At 51.3% G+C, this 21,902-nt stretch overlaps 1 protein-coding gene and 1 long non-coding RNA gene across 4 annotated transcripts in view; both read left to right on the top strand.

Annotated features, from left to right (window-relative positions):
- Window positions 1-1,521: 1,521 nt before the first annotated feature.
- On the top strand, window positions 1,522-10,934 carry LOC309445593. Of its 2 annotated transcripts, XR_014185312.1 has the most exons (4): window positions 1,522-1,627; window positions 2,029-2,207; window positions 9,849-9,918; window positions 10,074-10,934. It is a non-coding gene; the product is annotated as an uncharacterized lncRNA (long non-coding RNA). The 2 variants fall into 2 exon arrangements; XR_014185311.1 differs by lacking the exon at window positions 9,849-9,918.
- A 1,851-nt stretch (window positions 10,935-12,785) lies between these two features.
- The window catches only part of SYT17 (synaptotagmin 17), a 54,148-nt gene continuing 45,031 nt past the window's right edge, over window positions 12,786-21,902 (top strand). For both annotated transcript variants that reach the window (XM_082064615.1, XM_082064616.1), the window contains exons 1-3: window positions 12,786-12,917; window positions 16,532-16,549; window positions 17,845-17,993. In XM_082064615.1, the coding sequence (XP_081920741.1) occupies window positions 12,903-12,917; window positions 16,532-16,549; window positions 17,845-17,993 (182 nt within the window). In that variant the 5' untranslated portion in view covers window positions 12,786-12,902. The remainder of the gene's footprint in view (window positions 12,918-16,531; window positions 16,550-17,844; window positions 17,994-21,902) is intronic.

Here is a 21,902-nt window from a genome sequence, read left to right as displayed (position 1 = left end):
ATGCAAGTTAAAGCTGCCTGGAGGGGAAGGGGCTCTTATTGCTGCATCCCATTTTCATAAGGCTCCAGAAGAGTTCAGACACGAGAAATTTGCTTTTCTAGGCTGGTTTATTTCCTGTCTCACCTCTTTAAATGTCTGCCTGGTGAGTCCTCCCTGAGGCCAGGGAATTTCGGAGGGATGATAATAAGCTGGAGTAGCTGGTAGGAAAGCAGCCAGCGCGGTCCTTGGTGATGGCACAGGGACCTGCACCCCCTGCTCCAGGGCTCCCAGTCGCTCACGACTCCAAAACACGCAGGATATAGAGGGCTGACCATAGACACATCTGTCTGTACATTCTATCGCTGTCGTGGGTTTCTCAGACATACAGTATGTGTAATTAAGAGACTACCTGTGCTCTCATGTGTGCCTGCAGTGTAAATACATAACCAAGAATTGGTGTATTTGCAACTCCTTTATAGGAGATTCAAAGCACCGTAATACTTGTTCAGCGATGGCGCTGTAGATAATGTATGTTCTGTATCCGTGCAACAGTCTGTTAGGATTCAAATAACTATTTACACACAAAGCTCCTAAAGGTTGTTACAAATGCGTATGCATCAAATGCCATCGTGTACCAGTCTTCTGTGTTAAGGAAGCCTTATTTTCCCCCTTAAAGGACAGCAGTGCTGATTCAGAGACTCAGAAAATGTCTGTGTACTCAAGTTAAAGGCGTGTGTTTCTTGAAAGTCCTGGGAATACTTTCCCCCTAAAACCAAGACCAAAGCTTCCTACAGAATAACCAGTTCTCAGGGCTGAACTGGGCGTAGAAAGGGTTTGCTAAAGTTTCCATGGTACTTTTGATCCTCTGTAGGCTTCTATCTCTGCCACAAAGGGCCCGTACAATAATCTGGATGGGAAAATCAAAAAGGGAGATAAGAAATCAAGATAGGAGTGACAGGGATTATGCTCTGAGGGTTACTAGCTAGCAAATTAAGGATGAAAATGTACACTTGTGATGCATTTCTGGTGGAGAAAGTGGCAGAATTGCCTTGAAGAGTCTTGCTGTTCTGATGGAAACCCACAGGCTGTAGGAACAGAGGAAGAACAGCAGCAAACCCCAACAGGACAGCCCACTTCTCCACTGCTGTTTCAGTCTGGCTCAGTCTTGCCGATCTCAAGCAGGGAGAAGAGAAACTCAAAGCTGAATTGACTGGCAAAGCAGCGTGTGCACTCACTTCAGGGCAAGGCGAGGGAGAGAGCAGCTCTCCGTTCCCTCTTCAGTGCTTCCTTCTGTGCAAAACTGAACTGCTGAAATACAATACTCCCATCAAGGGGGGCAGTGCTTGGGAACCCTTTGCAAATGTGTCTGCTGTGCTCCCAGACTGTCACCGGGGATCCCTGGTTTTAAAGACGAGTCCCGGTGGAACTTCAGCAAGGTCTGGATGTGCTGGAAACTGCTCCTGCTTTTCCCAGTTGCTGCTGGCGTGGCGCAGGGAGCGCGAGCGCAGAGGAAATGAGTCATTCCTCTATTTCTGTGCAAAAGCCGTCTCTGTGCTGTGCAACGTATTTAGGAATATATTCTTACAGCTTCTTGGAAATTCACCTCTTCGGGCCATGTTTAGGCACACAAACATCAGTGCGTTAACAGGCATGTTGCAGACTTGCACTTGATTTTCAATGGGTTGTGTAGGTTTGGTTTCTGCGGGGGTTGTTCAGGGTCTTTCTCCGGGTCTGTCTGCGGGTGGAACGGATGTTGTACGAGGGTGTTCGTGTGTCTTCTGAGCATCTGATTTCGTCATACATGCTTGGAGGCTTGGTGAAGCGTGTTTCAAAAAGGAGAAACTCACTAGTCATAAGGATTGTGAATCATGGGCACTTCTCCAAAACACATTTCTGCACAGGGCCTGGAAGTGTTTTCCCAGCTATTCAGGCCCTAGCAAAGCAAGTGACATCTCCTGAATATTAAAAAATAAAAATGGGGGTGGGTGGGAGAAGAACGGCAGCAGACTCCGACAAAATGGTAAACCCATTTATCCACTTGGATTTCAGTGTGGTGTTTTCCAGGAGTGACACAGGCTATGGCCGGGTTGGCTGGTGAGGAGGCAGTGGATGAATGAGGCTCTGCCTGGTCACAGCATCAATCGTCCATGGCTGCCCTGCCCGCCGGGTCACTAAATAAAGCAGACTGGCACTTGGTTGTAACTGCTGCAAGAGCGCAGGAGATATGGGTAAGAATTTGGCAAATTGTCTGGTTTCAAATCTCCCAAGAGTCTAAATTGTTCAGGAGCGTAGCAAGTCTTGGGCGGGGAAAAATTCAATGAAGTATAACAAGGGCAAATGTAGAGTCTTGTATCTGGGCAGGAACAACCCCAGGTTCCAGTATAAGTTGGGGAATGACCTATTAGAGAGCAGCATAGGGGAAAGGGACCTGGGGGTCCTGGGGACAGCAGGGTGACCATGAGCCAGCACTGGGCCCTTGTGGCCAGGAAGCCAGTGGTACCTGGGGTGGGTTAGAAGGGGGTGGTCAGTAGGTCAGAGAGGTTCTCCTGCCCCTCTGCTCTGCCCTGGGGAGACCACACCTGGAATCTTGTGTCCAGTTGTGGCCCCTCAGTTCCAGCAGGACAGGGAACTGCTGGAGAGAGTCCAGCGCAGCCACCAAGATGCTGAAGGGAGTGGAGCATCTCCCGTGTGAGGAAAGGCTGAGGGAGCTGGGGCTCTGGAGCTGGACAAGAGGACACTGAGGGGGGACTCATTCCTGGGGGTCAATATGGAAAGGGGAGTGTCAGGAGGATGGAGCCAGGCTCTTCTGGTGACAACCAGTGACAGGACAAGGGGCAATGGGTGCAAACTGGAACACAGGAGGTTCCACTGAAAGATGAGAGGAAAATTGTTCGGGGTGAGGGTGGCAGAGCCTGGCCCAGGCTGCCCAGGGGGGTTGTGGAGTCTCCTTCTGTGCAGACATTCCAACCCGCCTGGACACCTTCCTGTGTAACCTCATCTGGGTGTTCCTGCTCCATGGGGGGATTGCACTGGATGAGCTTTCCAGGTCCCTTCCAACCCCTCACACTCTGGGTTCTGTGAAGTCTTGGCCAAAACTTTGTGTGTGCCTAAGGATGAGTTTCTTGGCTGCCTGCCTTGAAGTGTGGAGTCTTGGTGATGTCCTGGTCCTGGCTGAGAGCACCAGGCCCAGCAGAGCAGTGGCATTTACCACTCATGTTTTACAGGTGCTCCTTAAAATGTTCCCTCTTTCAAGATAAAGACATGGTGGGAGGGAGGCCGGTAGCAAAACACACTGACTTGAATGGTTTGCTCCTTGGAAATGCTGGTAGTGCTCACAGAAACTGTGCAAATCCAGAGCTGGTGTGAGCAGTGGGGTTTTAAATTTGCTTCTTGAAATCATTCTCATTACCCAAAATATTTATAGGGGCACATAACGAGCTTTCAAAACTCAAATAATTCCTCAAGGAAGAATTGTTATAGTATTCCAAAATGATCCCTGTGTTAAGTGGCAATTAAGAGCTAATTAAAACGAGATGCTGCGGGATGAAATTAGTATCCAGCTTCGAGTGACAACAGAAATATCCATGTAGATAAGCTGGAGGGGAGATGGTGGGATAAAGGGGAGATGAGGGACTTTGCTGTCTGCAAAGGGACTCGCTGCACTGTGAGGAGCAGCTGGTGCATCGCCCGGGCTGGACGCTCATCGGAAGATCAGCCCTCGAAGGGAAACATGATGGCCTTGCTGGGAGCTGACGCTGGGATTTGCATGAACTTCTTTGGCCAAAGCCTCCAGGCCCTGTATCTTGTGTGGTAGGTTGTGGTTTAAGCCCCACTTTCTGCATTCTGAAATGTCGGCTAGTGAAAGTGCTGTTCACCCCCCCATGGCAGATGAAGGGCTACAGTGAAAGGTGCCTCAAAAGGGCTGTTTCAGTGGTGAAATTTGGCTGATAAAGACCTTTATGAGACTTTCATACCAAAGGGCTCCAGGAGTGCGGCAGTTTGAGTATCTGTTTGCCTGACTGCCATTGGAGTAGCTCCACGTGAAGTGCACAGGTGTTTTATTTGAATACGGATTCTTGCTCTGGGTGGTTAGCAGCGACAGCTGTCCCAGAAACCCATGACTTGCAGAGCAGAAGTTGATTTTGGGTGGGTAATGTGCTGCTCTCATTGAGCACAAGAGCCCACACGTGCTGGTTAACGCCGTCCTGGCTGCTCTGCCATGTCTTTGCCCATTGAGAGCAACAAGGGCTTGTTTGCAGCAAACTTGTGCTGCTAATGAGGTTCCCAGGTCAATGCCAGAAAAGGGATGTCACAGGGAGGGTGACAAGTGAGCTCCCTCCCTCGGGAAAGGGCTAATGCAGCCCTTGGCTCATCTAAACCGCTGTTGGGAGGTCCATGGCCATGCGGTGAGTCACCCGTGATGCGGGTGACACTGGCTGGACTGTGGCACAGCGAGCTGGACCCACAGCAGGACATTGCTGAGGAACCCGACATGAACTGCGTTGGCCAAAGCCTCCAGGCCCTGTATCTTTTGTGGTAGGTTGTGGTTTGAGCCCCACTCCGTAGGGCTCTGTCGGGACCTGTCACGCTCTGTCAGGCCTTGTCGGGCTCTCTCAAGATTTGTAAAGCTCTGTCAGGCTTTGTTTAGCTCTGTTGGGTTCTGATGCACTCTGTCAGGTTCTGTTGGGCTTTGTCGGGTCTTATTGGGCTCTGTTGGGCTTTTTCAGGCTCTGTCAGGCCTTAGCGGGCTCTGTTGGGTTTTGTCGGGTTGAGGAACACGGACACCTTCCCCAGTGGCATCACTTGGCCAGCTGGGCAAAAAATGAGGGAGCAAATGTTGTACAAGAACAGGTTTCTCCAGTCAGACACGCAGGGGAATGCCCAGCAGCAAGGAGGAGTTTTATCACCTGGATTTGAGCAGATTTTTATGTGTGATCTTGGCTTGGTCTGTGGTGAAGAGGGGTTTGTGTTCCAAGTGGTGCAGCTCTGAACCTGAATGGCAGAGAGCACAGTGTGTCGTTCTGTGTAGTGATTTTGGTTTCCAGAGAAGAGATTCCCCATGAGAAGGAAATTTCAATTCGGAAAGGACTTGGTTCGTTTATACTGGTTGCATTTAGCTGAATGGACAGACTCCCTCTTCAGCAGGACTACGTCCTAGTGGAAACACTGCAGGGTAACCTCACAGGAATGGTGTGTAGGGGGGAAAAAGGAACAGAAATGGGTAAAACCGAGGTAATTCCGTGTATTTCTGAGCTTATAACACTGCAGTGCTTTAGAATGCAAATCACCCCCTTAACCCACCCAGTTTAGCTCTTCTGTGTAATCCAGTATTTTGCACATCTGCTTAATGAGATGGGAAAACCAGACGTAACGGTCACTGTTGCTGCGAGGGGGTGGTTGGAAAAGGAGCCTTTTGTAATAAAAATAGCCCTGTCCTTTTGAACTTGTTGAATTCTGGAGCTGACAAGGGCATGTTTGGGCAAATGACTTGGTATTTGCAACTCCATGATTCTCAGCTCCTTCCTGTAGCTGTTGCTTCTCAGCTCAGAACTGGATGTTATTGCTGCTGATATTATGTATGTTTGTTTGTTTGTTTGTTTTCCCAAAAGCTTTAAGCAATCTCTATTTTTCTGGTTTGGTCATTTGTTTCATCATTTAAAAGTTGTTCTCTTACCAGCGATATTTAAATGGTTTGGGATAATGTTTGCAGCTGCACAGCCCCGGGGCTCAGCTTTAGCTAAAGAAAGTGTGCTTGACCACATCTGGTTCTGCGTTAAATGACATCTTTAGGCCACTGCTGGAAAGGAGAAAACTATAAATGCTAATTCCTCCCCCTCCTTTTTCTAGGTTTGATATAGTTTTTAATATTCATATGAATAGGAAAAAAAATTGCGACTTATTAAATTAGTGTGAATCAAATAGGAAGAGTCGTAGCAGTTATTCAAACAACCTCCAGACATGAGATTCTTCTGCTAGAATAAGTCATCTGTGAGTTTGTAACGCAGCCAGAGCTCTCGGCGTTTATCTCACAACTACATCCTTGAGTCTCACAGAGACCTGAGTGTGAGACTGGGTTTGCCTTATTCTAGAAAATCCCACACTCTGAACTTTTTAGGAGAAATTCTCTTACTTTTTAAAGTGGGCACTGGAAGTATCTGGAGTATCTTGATCTCTAAAGCCGTGTCACTTTGGAGCCCTGGGTTGCGTCCCCCATTTGCTCAGCCCTGGGATGCTGTGTCTGCAGCTCCGTCCCGCTGCTCTGGGTCGGAACGATCCCTGCTGCTGGATCAGGCCTCCTGAGCATCGGGGAGACTGCTCTGGGCTTCAGAAAGGCTGGTACTGCTCATTTCTCAGTCACTAGATTGAAACAAACACTAAGTAGAAATTTGCTGTAAAAATAGAGGTCACCTCCTTCGGAATTCACTTCAGTGGGGACTGTGAGATATTTTCCCTGTAATGACTGATATTACAAAAATAGCTCTGTCCTATGTCTGCAAACAGAAACGTGAGCCTGGAAAAGAAATCTAGGAGCTAACTCCTCAGCCCAGCAACCAGAATAAACCAGTCGTAAGCAAAATGAATTAAAAAGTAACTGAAAAACCGAACTTCCCTATAAATACAACATTCTCTCCTCGGAAGTCTGAAAATACTCTGGGCTTTTTAGCGTGACCCAAAGCGTGCCGTATCCAAGCGTTTTTGGCCTCGATGCAGGGACTGAGTTCCAAAGCAGAAGAGTCCTGGCAGAACTGGAGAACTCTGCAGAGAGATCTGCTGCTGGAATGGCACCGAGCCGGGACCCGAGAGTCACAGCCACACGGCTCCCGCTGCACCGCAAGATCACGGCGTGCGGACAGCGTGACCTCGGCTCACGGTGACGCCTGACCTTGCGCCACCACCTGCCCGCGACTCCAGCAGCTGAGGACACTCGGCTCGCACGGCATGACAACGCGGGAAGCCACCGAGGGCTCTGCTGTGAGGGGACCAGTGCTGGGACTAGTCAGTGAGGGGTCCAGTGCTGAGACTAGTCAGAGAAGGGACCAGTGCTGAGACTAGTCAGTGAGGGAACCAGTGCTGAGACTAGTCAGTGAGGGGTCCAGTGCTGAGACTGGTCAGAGAAGGGACCAGTGCTGAGACTAGTCAGTGAGGGGTCCAGTGCTGAGACTAGTCAGTGAGGGGTCCAGTGCTGAGACTGGTCAGAGAAGGGACCAGTGCTGAGACTAGTCAGTGAGGGAACTAGTGCTGAGACTAGTCAGAGAAGGAACTATTGCTAAGACTAGTCAGTGAAGGGATTAGTGCTGAGATTAGTCAGTGAGGGGACCAGTGCTGAGACTGGTCAGAGAAGGGACCAGTGCTGAGACTAGTCAGTGAGGGAACTAGTGCTGAGACTAGTCAGAGAAGGAACTATTGCTAAGACTAGTCAGTGAAGGGATTAGTGCTGAGATTAGTCAGTGAGGGGACCAGTGCTGAGACTAGTCAGAGAAGGGACCAGTGCTGAGACTAGTCAGTGAGGGGACCAGTGCTGAGACAAGTCAGTGAAGGGATTAGTGCTGAGACTAGTTAGAGAAGGGACTAGTGCTGGGACTAGTCGGAGAAGAGACTAGTGTTGAGACTAGTCAGCATGTTGGAACCCAGCGTGACTCAACCGCGACAGGTCCCTCCAGGGCCAGGTTTTCTTTGAGCAGGAATGTTGATTCCAGTGCTTGACACAACAATCCGCGGCTCTGCTCCCTGGGAGGCTCCGTGCCCTTTGGCTGCCGTTTCCATCGCTGTTTACTATAGAAATAGCTTTAGTAGATTATGCTGCGTCATTCAGTTCCCTGGCAGAATGTATGTTAAAGGCAAAATAGAAAGCGTGTGAGTGCAAGAGAGTAGCTGTAATTTTTATAGCATAAGCAAGGCCATCATAAATTACATGAGGCAATGAGGATCTGAGGATGTCAGATCAAATTTAGCCACTTTATCTGGAGACATAAGAAAAGAGAAAAATGTGCTTTTACTGATATTGCCAATTAGGGAGCTGCCAGGTGGCCAGTTAATAACCCAGATGGGCGGCAGAAGATGCAGCATCAGCAGAGGCTGTTTCTGGAGGGAGGCAGAGCAGAGATTTCCAGGCACAGCGACAAGCCAGGCAGTGCTGGCTGTCTTCTCCTGGCTATGGATGTGAATCAGGTACAGGAGATGTGACAAGAGGGAGATCCTGGGTAGGTAATGCCAAACCAGAGGGACAAAAGAGCTCAGGGAAACTGCAGGGAAGGAGGATGTAATCCAATGTAATCTGAAGAGCAGTTGGCCACCGAAAATGCAGGAGCCTGGAAAACAGTATCTTGGCTTTGAATCGGGCATATTCACAGGTGTCCATTGAGTTGATGGGTTAATTTGGAGACGCCTGAGACCAAAGGCTGGATGAGTCATGGAAATGGGTTGTAGCACCTTCCCCTTTTGCCACTAGTTGGTATCTGTGTCTGTCACACTGGGGTCAGCCCAGCTCCTGATGGAAACTGCATCATCCCCCGCTGCAGTGACCCTCACAGGTCCCAGAGTGTCAGGGGTGGGAAGGGCCCTGGAAAGCTCATCCAGTGCAATCCCCCATGGAGCAGGAACACCCAGATGAGGTTACACAGGAAGGTGTCCAGGCGGGTTGCAATGTCTGCACAGAAGGAGACTCCACAACCTCCCTGGGCAGCCTGGGCCAGGCTCTGCCACCCTCACCATGAAGAAGTTTCTTCTCATACTTAAGTGGAACCTCATGTGTTCCAGTTTGAACCCACTGCCCCTTGTCCTGTCACTGGTTGTCACCGAGAAGAGCCTGGCTCCATCCTCCTGACAATCCCCCTTTCCATATTGATCCCCATGAATGAGTCACCCCTCAATCTCCTCCAGCTCAAGAGCCCCAGCTCCTTCACCTTCGTGTGCCCCAAGGGACCAGAGCTGGGGACAGAGGTGCTGGGAAGGTCAGGCTCATTGCTGAGCCCTGGAGCACACCAGGAATGATCTGGGAGAAGGGGATCACCTTCCCCTGCTCCAAACAAAGCTGTCTGGGCACGCTGCAACAGGGGACCTGGGGAGAAGGGAGTGAAGGGACCAGCGCATGAGCTTGGGCAGCAGCCAGCGGGGTTTAACTCGCAGCTTTGCCATCAGCAGGGAGCAGAATTCAGCTCAGGTCACTTGAGGCGCTTTCTGCACTTGTAACAAAGCACGATGCGCACCCTGACACTCAGTCCCAGAGCTAGAATAAATACAGGTTCCTGCGGCAAATCCAAGCTATTCCTTGCTGCCAAAAGGCTCTGCAGTGTGGGGCCAGCACGGCAGAGCTGTCCTGCCCCAGAGCAAACCCACCCGCGCTGCACATTGGGCTCTGTTGGGACACAGCGGGGACAAAGGCGGGTGAGCTGAGTTGCTGTGGCCGCTGGGGTAGATCTGCTGGTTTGCACCCCCAGATAAGGGTATTTACCCACTTTTCCCCCTTCATGTGCCACTGCACTGCTTGGCATCTCTGCATCAGTGCCCGCCGGCCCTTTGTCTCTCCTGGGTGAAGGCCACAGGGGGTGGTCCTGCTCCCAGAACTTCTTGAATAAAACCTCATGGAGTTGCCTCTTCAGGGTACGAATGCCAAGGTAAAGCCTGAAAAACCACAGAGGGGAAGTGCAATTCCATGAAACCGCAAGGAGACAAACGCGTTGCTAGAGACTGCTCTGGAGGAGTGACTCTAAGGTGCTTTTGTTGGAAGGATGGTGCTCTGGGGAACGGAGCTAATCCTGTAATGATGAGAAAAGCTGGGCCTTTATGGGCTGCCAACAGCAGTGGGGAAGCACGGGCTGCAGTGGCTTGCTGTTTATAAAAAATTCTGAAGATAAGAAACTTATTTTTAGGTGGAGTGGTAGCTGGCCATTCCAGCAGGCTCGAGTGATGGTGATAAGGGCTTGGCGTATGAACAGCAGAGTAAGACATCGCTTCTTATCTTGCACCACCGCTTTTCTCCTTGCTTTCCCCCTTGCAGCAGACAGCGCTGCCAATTGCTTCAGGAGGGTTCAAATGGAAACCCTTTGAAATAGCCATCAGATTTCTTTTCTTTCCTTTCTTTCTCCACTTTTCAGAGTGATGCTCTTCCCTCTTAACTTTAAGGCACGAAGCAGCTGAAAGCCTTTGACTGGGGTTTGGAAGACACGTGGACATGGCATTTGGAACAGTAGCAGCCCTGGATCTGGTTTGTCAGGAGCTGCTGAACCGATTTGCTGTGCTGGAGGTACATTTTGCTACTTGCTGGGCTGTTTGTAATGACTCAAGCGCATGCTCTGGCTGATGTTATTCCCGATGTGTATTAATATCAATAAGAAGAGAAATCTATCATAAAATCATGTTCTGCAAAAGCACTGTTAATTACCTTGTTTTCTGTGTCGAGCTGTTGCATTTGCAAGCCTCGCCATCTGCACTGCAGCCATTCCATGTGGGAAGTATGGAATGTCTTATCAGACCCAGAGCGTGTACAGCAAAGGACATCCAAAGGTTATGTTGTCATCATGTCAAATGGGTCTGTTTATTCTGAGCGCTGTAGCTGCAGAGCTTAATCAGAGCATCAGCCATATGCAGATTTGAAATTAGATTTTACAATAACCACCTGTCTGCTGTTTTGAATCCATCATTTTCCGTGCGTTCGAGCTGTGTTTGCTTAGTGAATATATCTGCTGCGAGGATGTAATCTAAAAGCCTTCATGCAGCAGTGTAAAAGGCACTTAAATGTATGTACGAGCGGGCAAGGGAAGCGCATCTGTCTTATGGCTTTGTACCGCAGTCTGCTGCCAAAGCATGTGAAAACATTCCCTCTAAAAATCAAAACTATTAGCAATCCCCCCCATACAACTTCGTTCTTTGTCTCTTCTTTTTGGGTTCATACTGCTTTTATGTGTCAGCCAAAAAAAAGTGAGTGACAGCTGACGCAACATTGGATCTTCCTTTCTCTGTCCTAAATGTTTCTTAAAGAGTAAGACCAAACACGCACATCATATTTATATAGCAAGGCATGCCGTAGTTTTTGTGACTCACAGCATTCTGCCTTTAAGGAGCCCAAAAAATCTGCCTGAAGAGTTTGAACCTCTCTCCACCATGTTGTATCGTGCAAGCTGCATCATGGTGGTGGTGAGTCAAGATGAAAAGAGCAACGCTATTCAAAGTAAAGGCTGACATTTGAAACACTGGCACTTGGAAGGCCCTGGAATTAAAAAGAATTGGAGAGTAAAAATTGACAAACAACTTGTACCACTGTTTAATCATATGCTCAAAACTGCCTGAAACAAATAAGCACTACAGGCTTTTTTCTTGCTTATCTCCACCATGGTAATTATTCTTCTAAAGCAGTAGCTGCTCTCTCTGGGGAAAAAGAGAATTTATTTTAACTCAAGATCTGGCCCTTCCCACGGAAGTCAACGGGAGTTTTTCATTGAATTCAGTGAGAACTTAAACGGGCCGTTAAATGAGAGCAGGAATGCAAGAGCTTTCCAAAGCCGCCCTGCCCCAGCGGCTCCCGGGGAGCAGCAGTGGCTCTGGCTTTGGGTTGTACTTCTGCAGAGCGGGGGCAATTTTACCATCCCGGTGTTTTTAGCGTTCACCACAGCGAACAGAAGTGTCGCAGGGTTGGCATGAGTCAGGGAAGCGCCCTTGGCACACGACTGCCGCCCGTCCCCTGCGCTGAGCCGCCAACCGCGGCCCCTCTGCTGCGCCTTCAGGTCAGTTCCCCTGCTTGGAAGGTGCTGGAAGCGCAGCCGGAGTCTCGCCCAGAGCGGAGGGCAGGAGCCGTTGTTCAAGCTGTGCATTGGGAATCCTCTCATTTGTGTGGTACTGAGGTGGTGCTTGAGAGGAACAGCCCCAAATCTCCACCTTTCCTGTGCTCTCCCTTCCCAAAAGTTTGCCCTTTCCTCCTCGAGTCCAGCCACCCATGTGCCGGGGTTTGCCGATGGATCACCAAGCCCGTGCACAGGCACAGGGAGATGCATGGGCTGACGTCGGCCGGACCGAACAGTTGTGGTGTTGGCAAGGGCCACAGATTCACCACACCGTTGGTGGCTCACGTCGTGCTGCCTGGAGAAGACACAATACCCTGCAGCTGCGCTGTTACCGCTAAGTTGTGTAAACGTAATGATCTAATAAAACTGATGTGGGTTGCTGAATTTAACAAGTGCTTCTGCTGCTTATTGGTTTATGTGAACAAGTATAGAATTCTCCATGAGTTCAGTTGTTTCTGTATTTTGAAAGGTTTTCCTCTGCTAACGGCAGCACAGGGACACGAAGCCCAGGGAGGTGATGCTCAGTGCGGATAGAAGCTCGCTGCTTGCTCCAGCTCCTCATCCTCGGGTGGGAAGATGCGAGTGCGTATGTTCTAACTTTGTTCACTCGAGCTGATGAAACCACCTTCACGCTGTTGAAACCGTGGTGTTCTCACAGCATCCGCTGTGCCAGAGAGCTCCTGGGAGGAAAACACCGCTATAAAACGCGCGTTCTCAGCCGAGGCCGCCGCTCCGCACGGACGTGCCTGCGCTGCCGGCGGCTCCGCGGCGGCCGGGCCGTGTCCCCCGCGCCCAGGAGGGGTTCCCAGCCCTGAATTTCCGCGCCGGGCCCTCTGGAGGTCAGTGTTCGCCCGCGCTGCAGCGGACCTGTTGCGCCCGCGGCTGGCGGAGGCTCCGCGGGCAGGGCCGGGCGGGATCCCGCCCGCTCGGAGCCTCCGCCGGCCCCTCGGAGCGCCCACCCCGCCGTCTCCCCGCCCTGGCGGCCCCCGCGGTGCCTGCGCGGCCGCGGAGCGCCGGCGGGGCCGTTGGTCGCCCGCGGGGGGCTGCGGCCGCCCCCCCGCCCGGGGCGGTGCCGCTCCGCGGGGCGGGTCGCGGCGCCGCGGCTGCAGGAGCGCGGCGGGAGGCGCCGAGCGCGCCCCGCGGAAGATGGCGTACATCCAGGTGGGTGCGGAGCGGCCCCGGGCGGGGCCGGGGGGGTGTCTGGGGCGACCCTCCCGCTCCGTCTGCGGGGCGGGTGCCGGTGCCGCCGCGGGTCCCCCCGTGCTCTTTGCCCGGGGCGGGTGCCCAACTTCGGGGTAACTTCTGGGGACGAGTTCCCGGCGGCGGCGGCCCCGGCGAGGGGCAGGCGGGGCCGGGGCAGGAGCGGGGCTCGCCGGCTGCTGCTCCCGGGAGGCGCCGAGGTAGGAGCGCGGCCCCGCGCGGGGCGGGCAGCCCCGGGCTCTCTCTGCTCTTTGCGGGGCAGTGGGGTGGCCGCAGGTGCGGGCGAGCGCGGCCTAAGCCTGCACAAGGATTTAGTGGGAACAGGAGGATGCTAAACCCCGCGGGCAGACCGAGATGCGCTGGGAGCTTCATCGGTGCCTCCAGCCCGAGCACAGCCCGGCGGGGTGGGGGTCACAGGCGCCCTGGGCTGGAGCTCGCCCCAGCCCTCGGCGTGATGGGTGGGATCCCCTTCCCCCCCAGCATTGTGAGGCTGCATTAAATTCGGGGCTGCTTTAAACCCCGAGAGATTTTTCCCTCCGGCCCTGCGGTTCCCAGCTGCCCGTTTTCCATCTGTAGCTCTGAAAGCTAAATCCGAGTGGAGCGTTTTCAGCTGTGCGGGGAGTCCGGGCACTGGGGTGTTGACAGAGCCACCCGTGACCCCCATCCCGCGGGGCCGTGGCCACCGTGTTCCCCCGGCCCCTTCTTACTCGGGCGGTGCCCCCAGGGCGGGTGGAGCCCCCGGCGCCCCGCGGTTCGGCGGGAGCTCGAGTGGGGCCGGGCGGAGCCTCCGGCAGCGCTGCCGTCGGGGGCTTCTGTGTGCGAGGTGAGGACCCCCTGGTCCCCACACTGTAGCGCTGGTCACGCTGGGGTGTGAGGGGCACCCACAACTGTGTGGCTGAGGGAACCCTGGTGTCCCCAGGCTGCAGTGTCCACTGTAGTGGGGCATGTGAGCCTTCTCTGGTCACCAGTGGGGACCCCACCCTGCTGCAGCATCCCTGGGGACACCACCATGGTGAGTGACTGTAGTTGGTCCCTTGACCTGTTTGTGATGAGCGTATGTGCTGCTTTGGAGCAGGTGACCCTCCCCATGGGCCTGGGTGGACTGCGGGCGCCCACAAAGACGTGAAATAGAGATGCAGCCCTACCTGGCACCCAGCTCTAGGACAGCGGGGCGGCCCTTGACAAAGGTTCACTCATGGATAGAGGCTCCCAGCTGCCTTGTTCCCTGCTTGGTCCGGTTGGGATGATATGACACGGCATGAAGGGATGGAGGGATGGAGAAAGACTTGGGGCACTGGTGGGTGAAAGCCTGGCCATGACCTGGCCATGTGCACTCGCAGCCCAGAAGGTCAGTCGTACCCTGGGCTGCATCCCCACAGCGTGGGCAGCAGGTCTGGGGGGATCCTGCCCCTGTGCCCCACTCTGGTGAGACCCCCTGCAGTGCTGGGCCAGCTCTGGGTCCTCAGCACAGGACACACATGGACCTGCTGGAGAGGGGCCAGAGGAGCCCCAGGAATGACCCGAGGCTGGAACAGCTCTGCTGGGGGACAGGCTGAGAGAGTTGGGGTGTTCAGCTGCAGAAGAGAAGCTCCGGGGAGACCTCAGTGCACCTTTCTGGACTTAAAAGGGGCCACAAGAAGGATGGGGACAGAGTTTTGAGCAGGGCCTGTTGTGATAGGACAAGGGGTGATGGTTTAAACTAAAGGAGGGAGATTCAGGCCGGACATGAGGAAGGAATTGTTGGCCCTGAGGGTGGTGAGAGCCTGGCCCAGGTTGGCCAGAGAGGTGGTGGATGAACCATCCCTGGAGACATCCCAGGCCAGGCTGGACGGGGCTCTGAGCACCCTGAGCTGGTGCAGATGTCCCTGTCATGGCAGGGGGGGCTCTGGGAGCTGGGAAGGGCCCTTCAACACAAACTGTTCTGTGATTTTGTGCTGGTACCTCCCTGGTGCTGGGGGCTCAGCCTTCTCCTGGGGTGCTGAGTGTGTCACAGCAGCTTGGCTGCCTGGGATCCCCCAGCACCCTTGTTTACTTCTGCACGGTAATGTTCAGTTCTCATTTCTGTCCTCCTGTTTCCTGGCCGGGCTTTGTGAGTGGTCACAGAAGCACTTCATTGCGGTGCCTGTGGGACCCAGGGCTGGTTTCACATCAGCGGGGCCGGTCGTGCCCAGGGGGCCCGTGTGACACCAGCGTCGGTGTGTCCCGCGGGCCGTTCGGAAATGCCGCTTCTTTCTCAGCGCACGTGCTACGATGTTCAGTCGTGTGGCACAGACCCAACCACTTCATTTTAGAGCAATTTAAATATTCTTGTTGCAGCTTTACTAAACCACTGTAGCTTTGGCTGCAACTTTGCGTTAATAAAGGAATGACGGAACCCTTAAAACCATTTAGAATTTTTTTAAACAATCAGTCCATGGATATCTGGTGGTCACTGTCTTGTCACATTGCACTGCTGCATTTCCAGTCTCTTAATTTATGTTTTAAACAAGCGGTGGCCTTTTCATCAAGTCCTGGTTTCTGAGGAGTTTAAAAGAGAGGCTTGTGCTGAAACATGGTCCATGGGAGAGTTCTTGGAACAAAAGGCAACTTCTGCAACCCAGCTTCTTCGTAAAAAGCTGCTCTTGTCCCTGCCATGAACATAAAGCTAGGAGCTGATTTCTGCATGTGGAAGAGTAGAGAAGAATGTTGGGGTTTTCCGTGTTTGGTTGGTTGGGTTTCTCTTTAAGGGAAAGGCAGCCAGGACAATTAGGAAACTCTCAGACACTATCAGGGGAAAGCAATAGGAAAGACATTTCAGCAGGCACCTGAGATGCTACTAAGTCTTCAGTTATAAATGAAGTGGGTCAAGTATGATATTTCATGGGTGGCTTTGTGAATAAAACCCCAGCGTGTGATGATTTCGTCCTTTGCTGTGGATTTTCTCCGCGACCCGGGGGAAGTGGCTGCGGTGCAGCTTTTCAAACTGGAGTGTGTGACTCAAGTTTTAAGCACTTAACTTCTGTTCTTTGCGTTCCTCAAGTCACATCTGAGGATGAGACTGAAGATGCCCTCAAGGGATGTGCACGTAATAGAGAGTACGCCAAGGCTGTGCCCCTTTCTAGAAGCCGTGCTTTTAATGAGCTGGCATTGAAGCCACGTTTGTATGAGCTGAATCTGGAACAAAGCCTTTTTCTCCACTGTGGCATCTAACTGGAAAATTTGGATATGGTTTGCTGTCCGCAAGCAGTTGCGGCAATCAGAGACAGGTTATTAAAGAAAAGGAAATACGTGGTTGCATGTGATACCCCAGTAGGAAGGGGCGATGAGCAGGATTTTCATTCTCCAGGATGGGTTTGGGAATTCTGCTCCTGGGAAAGGAGGAGCAGAGGGAGCTTGTGGAGGATGGGAAGCAGCAGAAGTTCGTGCCTGGTCCTTCCTCCAGCATGGACAAGGTGCTGTCTGGCCACAAATCCAAGCTCATCCCAGGCCAGGGCATATCATGGCAGAAAATTTAAAGTTATTTGAGCATTGCTAACCTGGTTTTGTCTTTTTCATTTTGTTCCCTTTTACTTCATGCTGGATGTCTAAAAGGACAGTTGGAACCAATAAATGAGGTGAGTTAATCTGATGATTCACTCTCTGCTCTGTCTCCTTACTCTGTCCTGGGGGGATTGTCTCGTATTTTCTGACTCTTTACTGATGTCCTACATATAAGTAATGCACCACATTTTGAGTGGGTAAGTTGTTTTATTTTAAAGTTCAGATTTTGTTTATGGAAGAAACTGTTTTTCTGGAGCAAAAAGCAACGTTCCCGTGGAGTGTTCTCAGCGTGGCTCAGAGGGAGCCCCTTCGCACGGTGCCCCCGTGTCTGCACGCTCCTCAGTGCTGCAGACGGCTCAAGGATTTTGGGGGGGATATCTACAGGCAAATCTCACATTCTTGATTTCTTCAGCTTCTTGGGGACATTTCAAGGTCACATACAATCGTCAAGCGATTCGACCCTGGGTGTGCACATGCTGCGCTCTTGCGGCTGCACGTCCCACCCCCCCACGGTTACAGCGATGCCCTTTATTGGCAGTGCCCTTGTGCTGCTTAATGAGCTGCTTGTGAACCGCACGAGTTGGAGCTGGCGTGGGTGGGGAGTGGGCTGAGGTTTGGCTTCTGCTCCTCTTGAAGCAAGTGTGGCTGGGGTGGCAGGAGATGGGGCAGCTGTGTCCCCCTCTGCGGTCACAACCATGGAGGAGCAGGTACATGTGATGCTGCCAGTGCCACTCTGGAAACCTAAGGAATGAAACACTTTTCTGGGTCAAGGAACTTCTTTAAATGAAGCATCATAGCAGAGGGAAGGCGCGTGGACAGCGTGCTTTTGCTAATCCATTTTAGGGGCAAGTCCGTCAGGCTGTAAAGCTGTATGTATATGGAACATATACAGATATTATGTGCTGATACACCTGCAGGGGCAAAATGTGTTCGTGTTGCTGTATGGTGATTTTCAAATTAAACAGACCCTTGCTGGATTAAATCAGAGCTTTCACTTACGTTGTTTTTAATTCCTTCTGTTGTACATTGGCCAATCTATTAGTTTGATGTGCGTGAAAGAATAAGCATGTTTCCACTCTAGCATGTTGCTACGCCATAGTGTTTTGTAAATCACCCTCTTGCCAGCCTACATAATAATACACCACTACTAGAGGGAAAATACCTGTGGTGAATGCTTATTTTCCTGCCTTGTTATTGCATCGGCGAAGTTGAGCTGGTAACTGCATAGCACTTGTCTGTTGATATAGATGGAATAAATATAGTTCTTAATGTTCTGTTGCAGAAACACAAACATAAATACAGCTGAATGTTATGTCTCAATAGCTATTGATGGGTTGTAATCTTGTACTTTGGTTTCCAATGGCTTCAGGGTCTGCTCGCTAGAATCTCGGATCTCTTGCTGTGCCGGTGGACTTGTAGAAATTGTTGTCAGAAGTGTTTCGACTGTAGCTGTTGTCAAACAAATGAAGATGAAGTTGAAATCCTGGGACCTTTTCCTGCTCAAACTCCAGCCTGGCTGTAAGTTTAGATGCACGATTTCACAGCTTTAACTGAGGAGCAGGGCTGCTCAGCTCTGACCAGAGTATTGACACGAAACGCTGACAGGACATTCAGGGGATGCCACGTAGAAAGGAGAAACCTCTCGCTGAGTGTGGGCCCGTGGGCTGCTCAGCGGCCCTGTTAACTCCAACAGTAAGGTAGACCCTTTGTAAAACACTTTTTTGATGGCAAAGACAGAAGTTATTTTGTAAGCTGGCATAGCAAGCTCATAACTGGTTTAGTTGCGCACCCTTTTCTAGAGATACTTTCTACCTTCAGTCCTATTTTCTCTTCAAAGGGACCAGCTGTTCAGAGGACTTCAGCTTAGCTGGAATGCTGATGAGGTGGTTGTGAAATATCTTTGTATCCTAGAATGAAGGTGGTTATCGTACAGGCAGATGAAAGGTATATCTCCTATGTGCTCTAAAGGGGAAACACATCATTTGATGGACTCGGGTTCTGTGGCACCAGAGATGCCTGTTCAGTGCATCATACGATGCTCAGAACTCGGACACTGAGACACTCAGTTGATTTTACCTCCTCCTGCGAGTACCAGCTGTTACTCCGTGTCAGGTCTGGAAGGTTCGTGTCTTGGTGCTGCATTAAATAAATGGTCTCATGCTTAAATCGCAATCTTGTCTATATACTCTGTTGAATCCAGGCAGAATAGGATTGTTATTAATCCTGAAGCAATAAAAATTGAGATGTTCAGGCTGCGTTGGAGTGATTTCTAAACGTGGAGCAGCATATTTAAGAGTCTGATATATGCCCAGAAGTGGATTCACCTGCGATTAATGAGAAATGGGGACAAAATCAATGTTAAATAGGAGAGGGTTGTGCACAGGAGGACACAGTGATGAGGCTGCAGTATTAGCTGTAGAAAGATTGCTGCAGGAGCAATTACAGACTTGGGAACAAGCAGCTGGGCTTGTTGTGAGGTTGCTTTGGAGTTTCTGTGGTGCGCTGAGCAGAGGGGACATCATGTGCTTGGGGGTGTGGGGTGATCGGCCCCACCGTAGTTTTTGGCTGCTGGATCCTTCTGTTTGGCCAAAGGGGCACTGTAAGCACTGGAGCTCTGTTCCTCTTTTGGTCTTAAAACTCAAATGCATGATGACTTTGCAGACAAGCTGGACTGTGAGACCTTTGGAATCATAAAATGCTCTTTCCAGCCTGTATTGTTTTCCCACAGTCCTGCTCTGTCTGAAAGCCTCTGTGTTTAACTCATTGGAATGGCCATAAGCAGAAGACAACACAGAATGTGAGGGGTTGAAAGGGACCTGGAAAGCTCATCCAGTGCAATCCCCCCATGGAGCAGGAACACCCAGATGAGGTTACACAGGAAGGTGTCCAGGCGGGTTGCAATGTCTGCACAGAAGGAGACTCCACAACCTCCCTGGGCAGCCTGGGCCAGGCTCTGACACCCTCACCGGGAACAAGTTTCTTCTCATCTTTCAGTGGAACCTCCTGTGTTCCAGTTTGCACCCATTGACCTTGTCCTGTCACTGGTTGTCACCAGAAGAGCCTGGCTCCATCCTCCTGACACTCCCCCTTTCCATATTGAACCCCATGAATGAGTCCCCCCTCAGTCTCCTCTTGTCCAGCTCCAGAGCCCCAGCTCCCTCAGCCTTTCCTCACACGGGAGATGCTCCACTCCCTGCAGCATCTTGGTGGCTGCGCTGGACTCTCTCCAGCAGTTCCCTTGTCCACTGAAAACAAGCCCAGTTCTTCACCCATGTTGTGCTTTATGCTGCACCTGCTTGTGCTGGCAGGGTCCCAGGACCCCAGCCTGGGTCACCCATCCAGCTTTGGATCTGGTGCCATGAGGGATGTTCCGCTCGAGTGCTGGGGAAGGTGAGCTCCCAGAGGCTCCGCTCGAGCCGGGCAGCAGGAACCAAAGAGAGGACACACGAGGGAAGCAGCTTTGCTGTGCGAGGGGTTGTGGGTGCTGCCGTGCCGTGGGACGACCAGGAGTCACCGTGTCCCTGGTCCTGCTGCACACCCTGTGCTCTCCAAGCGCCTCTGCTGCCTGTGGTGCTGTGCAGGCTGCAGAACTGCTCTGCCTGCTCCAGGAGGCTCTCGGTCCTGTTCCTGAGCAGGAACGCGGGGTTCCTGAGCTGGACGTGCGCTGAGGCCAGGGAAGGTGATGGTGCTTTAAGCTTCTGGGGTGACTTGGTTAGAAAACGGTAAAAGAACCCAGAAATGGATTGAGTGAGAAGGGCAAAGAGAGCACAGGAGATGTGGAGAGGGAAAGAGCCAAGGAGATGTGATGGAGAGGAGGAGAAAATGTTTAGACAAGGTTCTTAGGGACATGGTTTAGTGCTAAAGTTAGGTTATGGTTGGACTCGATGATCCTGAGGGTCTTCTCCAACCAAAATGATTCTAAGATTCTATGAAAATGAAGCTGCAGAGGAACAAGAGTCTGGAAGACAGAGAGAAAATAATAAAGGCAGGAGACAGAAACAGTGATTTTTGTTTGCTGCTCAACAGGAGAGCCAAGATTTTGTGTGGCAGGTCTAAGGCAGAAACAATGCCATATAGCTGCTGCTGGCTCAGAATGCTGAAGCCAAAGTTGATTTCTCTTTTCACTATGTTGAACTTACACTCTTAAATCTCCTTATGCATTTTTGGAGGTAGGAAACAGTGTCTGGAGTTACATGTGTGAGCAGGGTAAGGCTTTGCAATTGGTCTCAGAATAAGGTGTTTAATGGGTGTGTTTTAAAGTGCTCAGAGATCTGTGTAGGCCAGTTGCCCCCTTGCCCATAAGGACTTTTGGGTTCAGTAGAAACCCCTAAAATGGAAGATGGGTTTGACAGCAGCGTATTCCGTATTTAGATATGAGCACTGAATTTGGGAACAAATCAATTCATTGCATTCTCTGCTCACACCCTGAAGGTGTTTTAAAAATAGATTTTCAGCTGATATCTTTCCATCTCGCCACTTGTTCATGGGCCCAGGACCTGGTATCATCCAGAGTGCAGTTTGCGCCTTCCTGACCCCAGGGGAAAGCGGCTTTTATGGTCTTCATGGGCCTACTAGCAAACATCTGAATGCCTGTGCGTAATAATCCATCCTTTACTTTTTGCACGTAGGTTTTTCCCTTTGGCACCTCTGAGACACCTCGTTGTGCTGGAAATTCAGGAGGGGACGTTAAAGCTGCCTGTTTAAACCCTTCCTCTTGGGAGACTGTTGGTTTTTCTCACTTCCCAAGTGTTTTACAGCAGCAACTTAGAAAAAAAGCTAAAATTCTGATAGAAGTAAGTCTAATGGTATTGGCCTGAACGCATCGTAGCTGCTGCTTGTTGTTTCACGGTGAGCACTCGCATCCTGGTCTTTGCAGAAAGGGGCTGGGAGCGAAGGTCTGTGGTGGCGCTGCCTCTTAGGGAATATTGCACATAAACCTCAAGGATAAACGGTGCATGGGCTGTGAGGCTGAGCTGAAACAGGACGTGACTCCTCTTTCCCAAAGGTTTGGGTTAGACAGAAAGAGCTGCTGTCACCAGCGCCAGAGTTTATCTGAGGAAAAATTGTGGCTCAGTAGCAATTTCCTCACTAACGGTCATCTGTGTGTTATTAACTCAGTATTACGTTTACCTGTTGTAGAACGTCCTTAATGCCTCTCTTCCCGAGTCCCTTTGCACTCTGCCTTCTCGTTCGGTGCGTTTGCTGCTCAAACACCAGTGTATCCAAATGCTCCCTGTGATTGTGTAGAGCTGCATTTAGGCATGAAAAAGCTGTTGGTGTTCCAAGTACTGATTATATGTCACACCGCATGATTTGGACTGCCTTTAATGGGCTGCAGAGTTGTGCAAATATTGCGTGTCCCTTTTAGCACAGGGTTTGGTTTTGATTATTAACTGACCTTTTTGATGTTTTTTGTCTTGTATTGTG

The sequence above is a fragment of the Streptopelia decaocto genome (assembly GCF_964273445.1).
Source record: "Streptopelia decaocto genome assembly, chromosome: 13".
NCBI classification, from domain to species: Eukaryota; Metazoa; Chordata; class Aves; order Columbiformes; family Columbidae; genus Streptopelia; species Streptopelia decaocto.
This window is presented reverse-complemented; position numbering and strand designations above follow the sequence as displayed.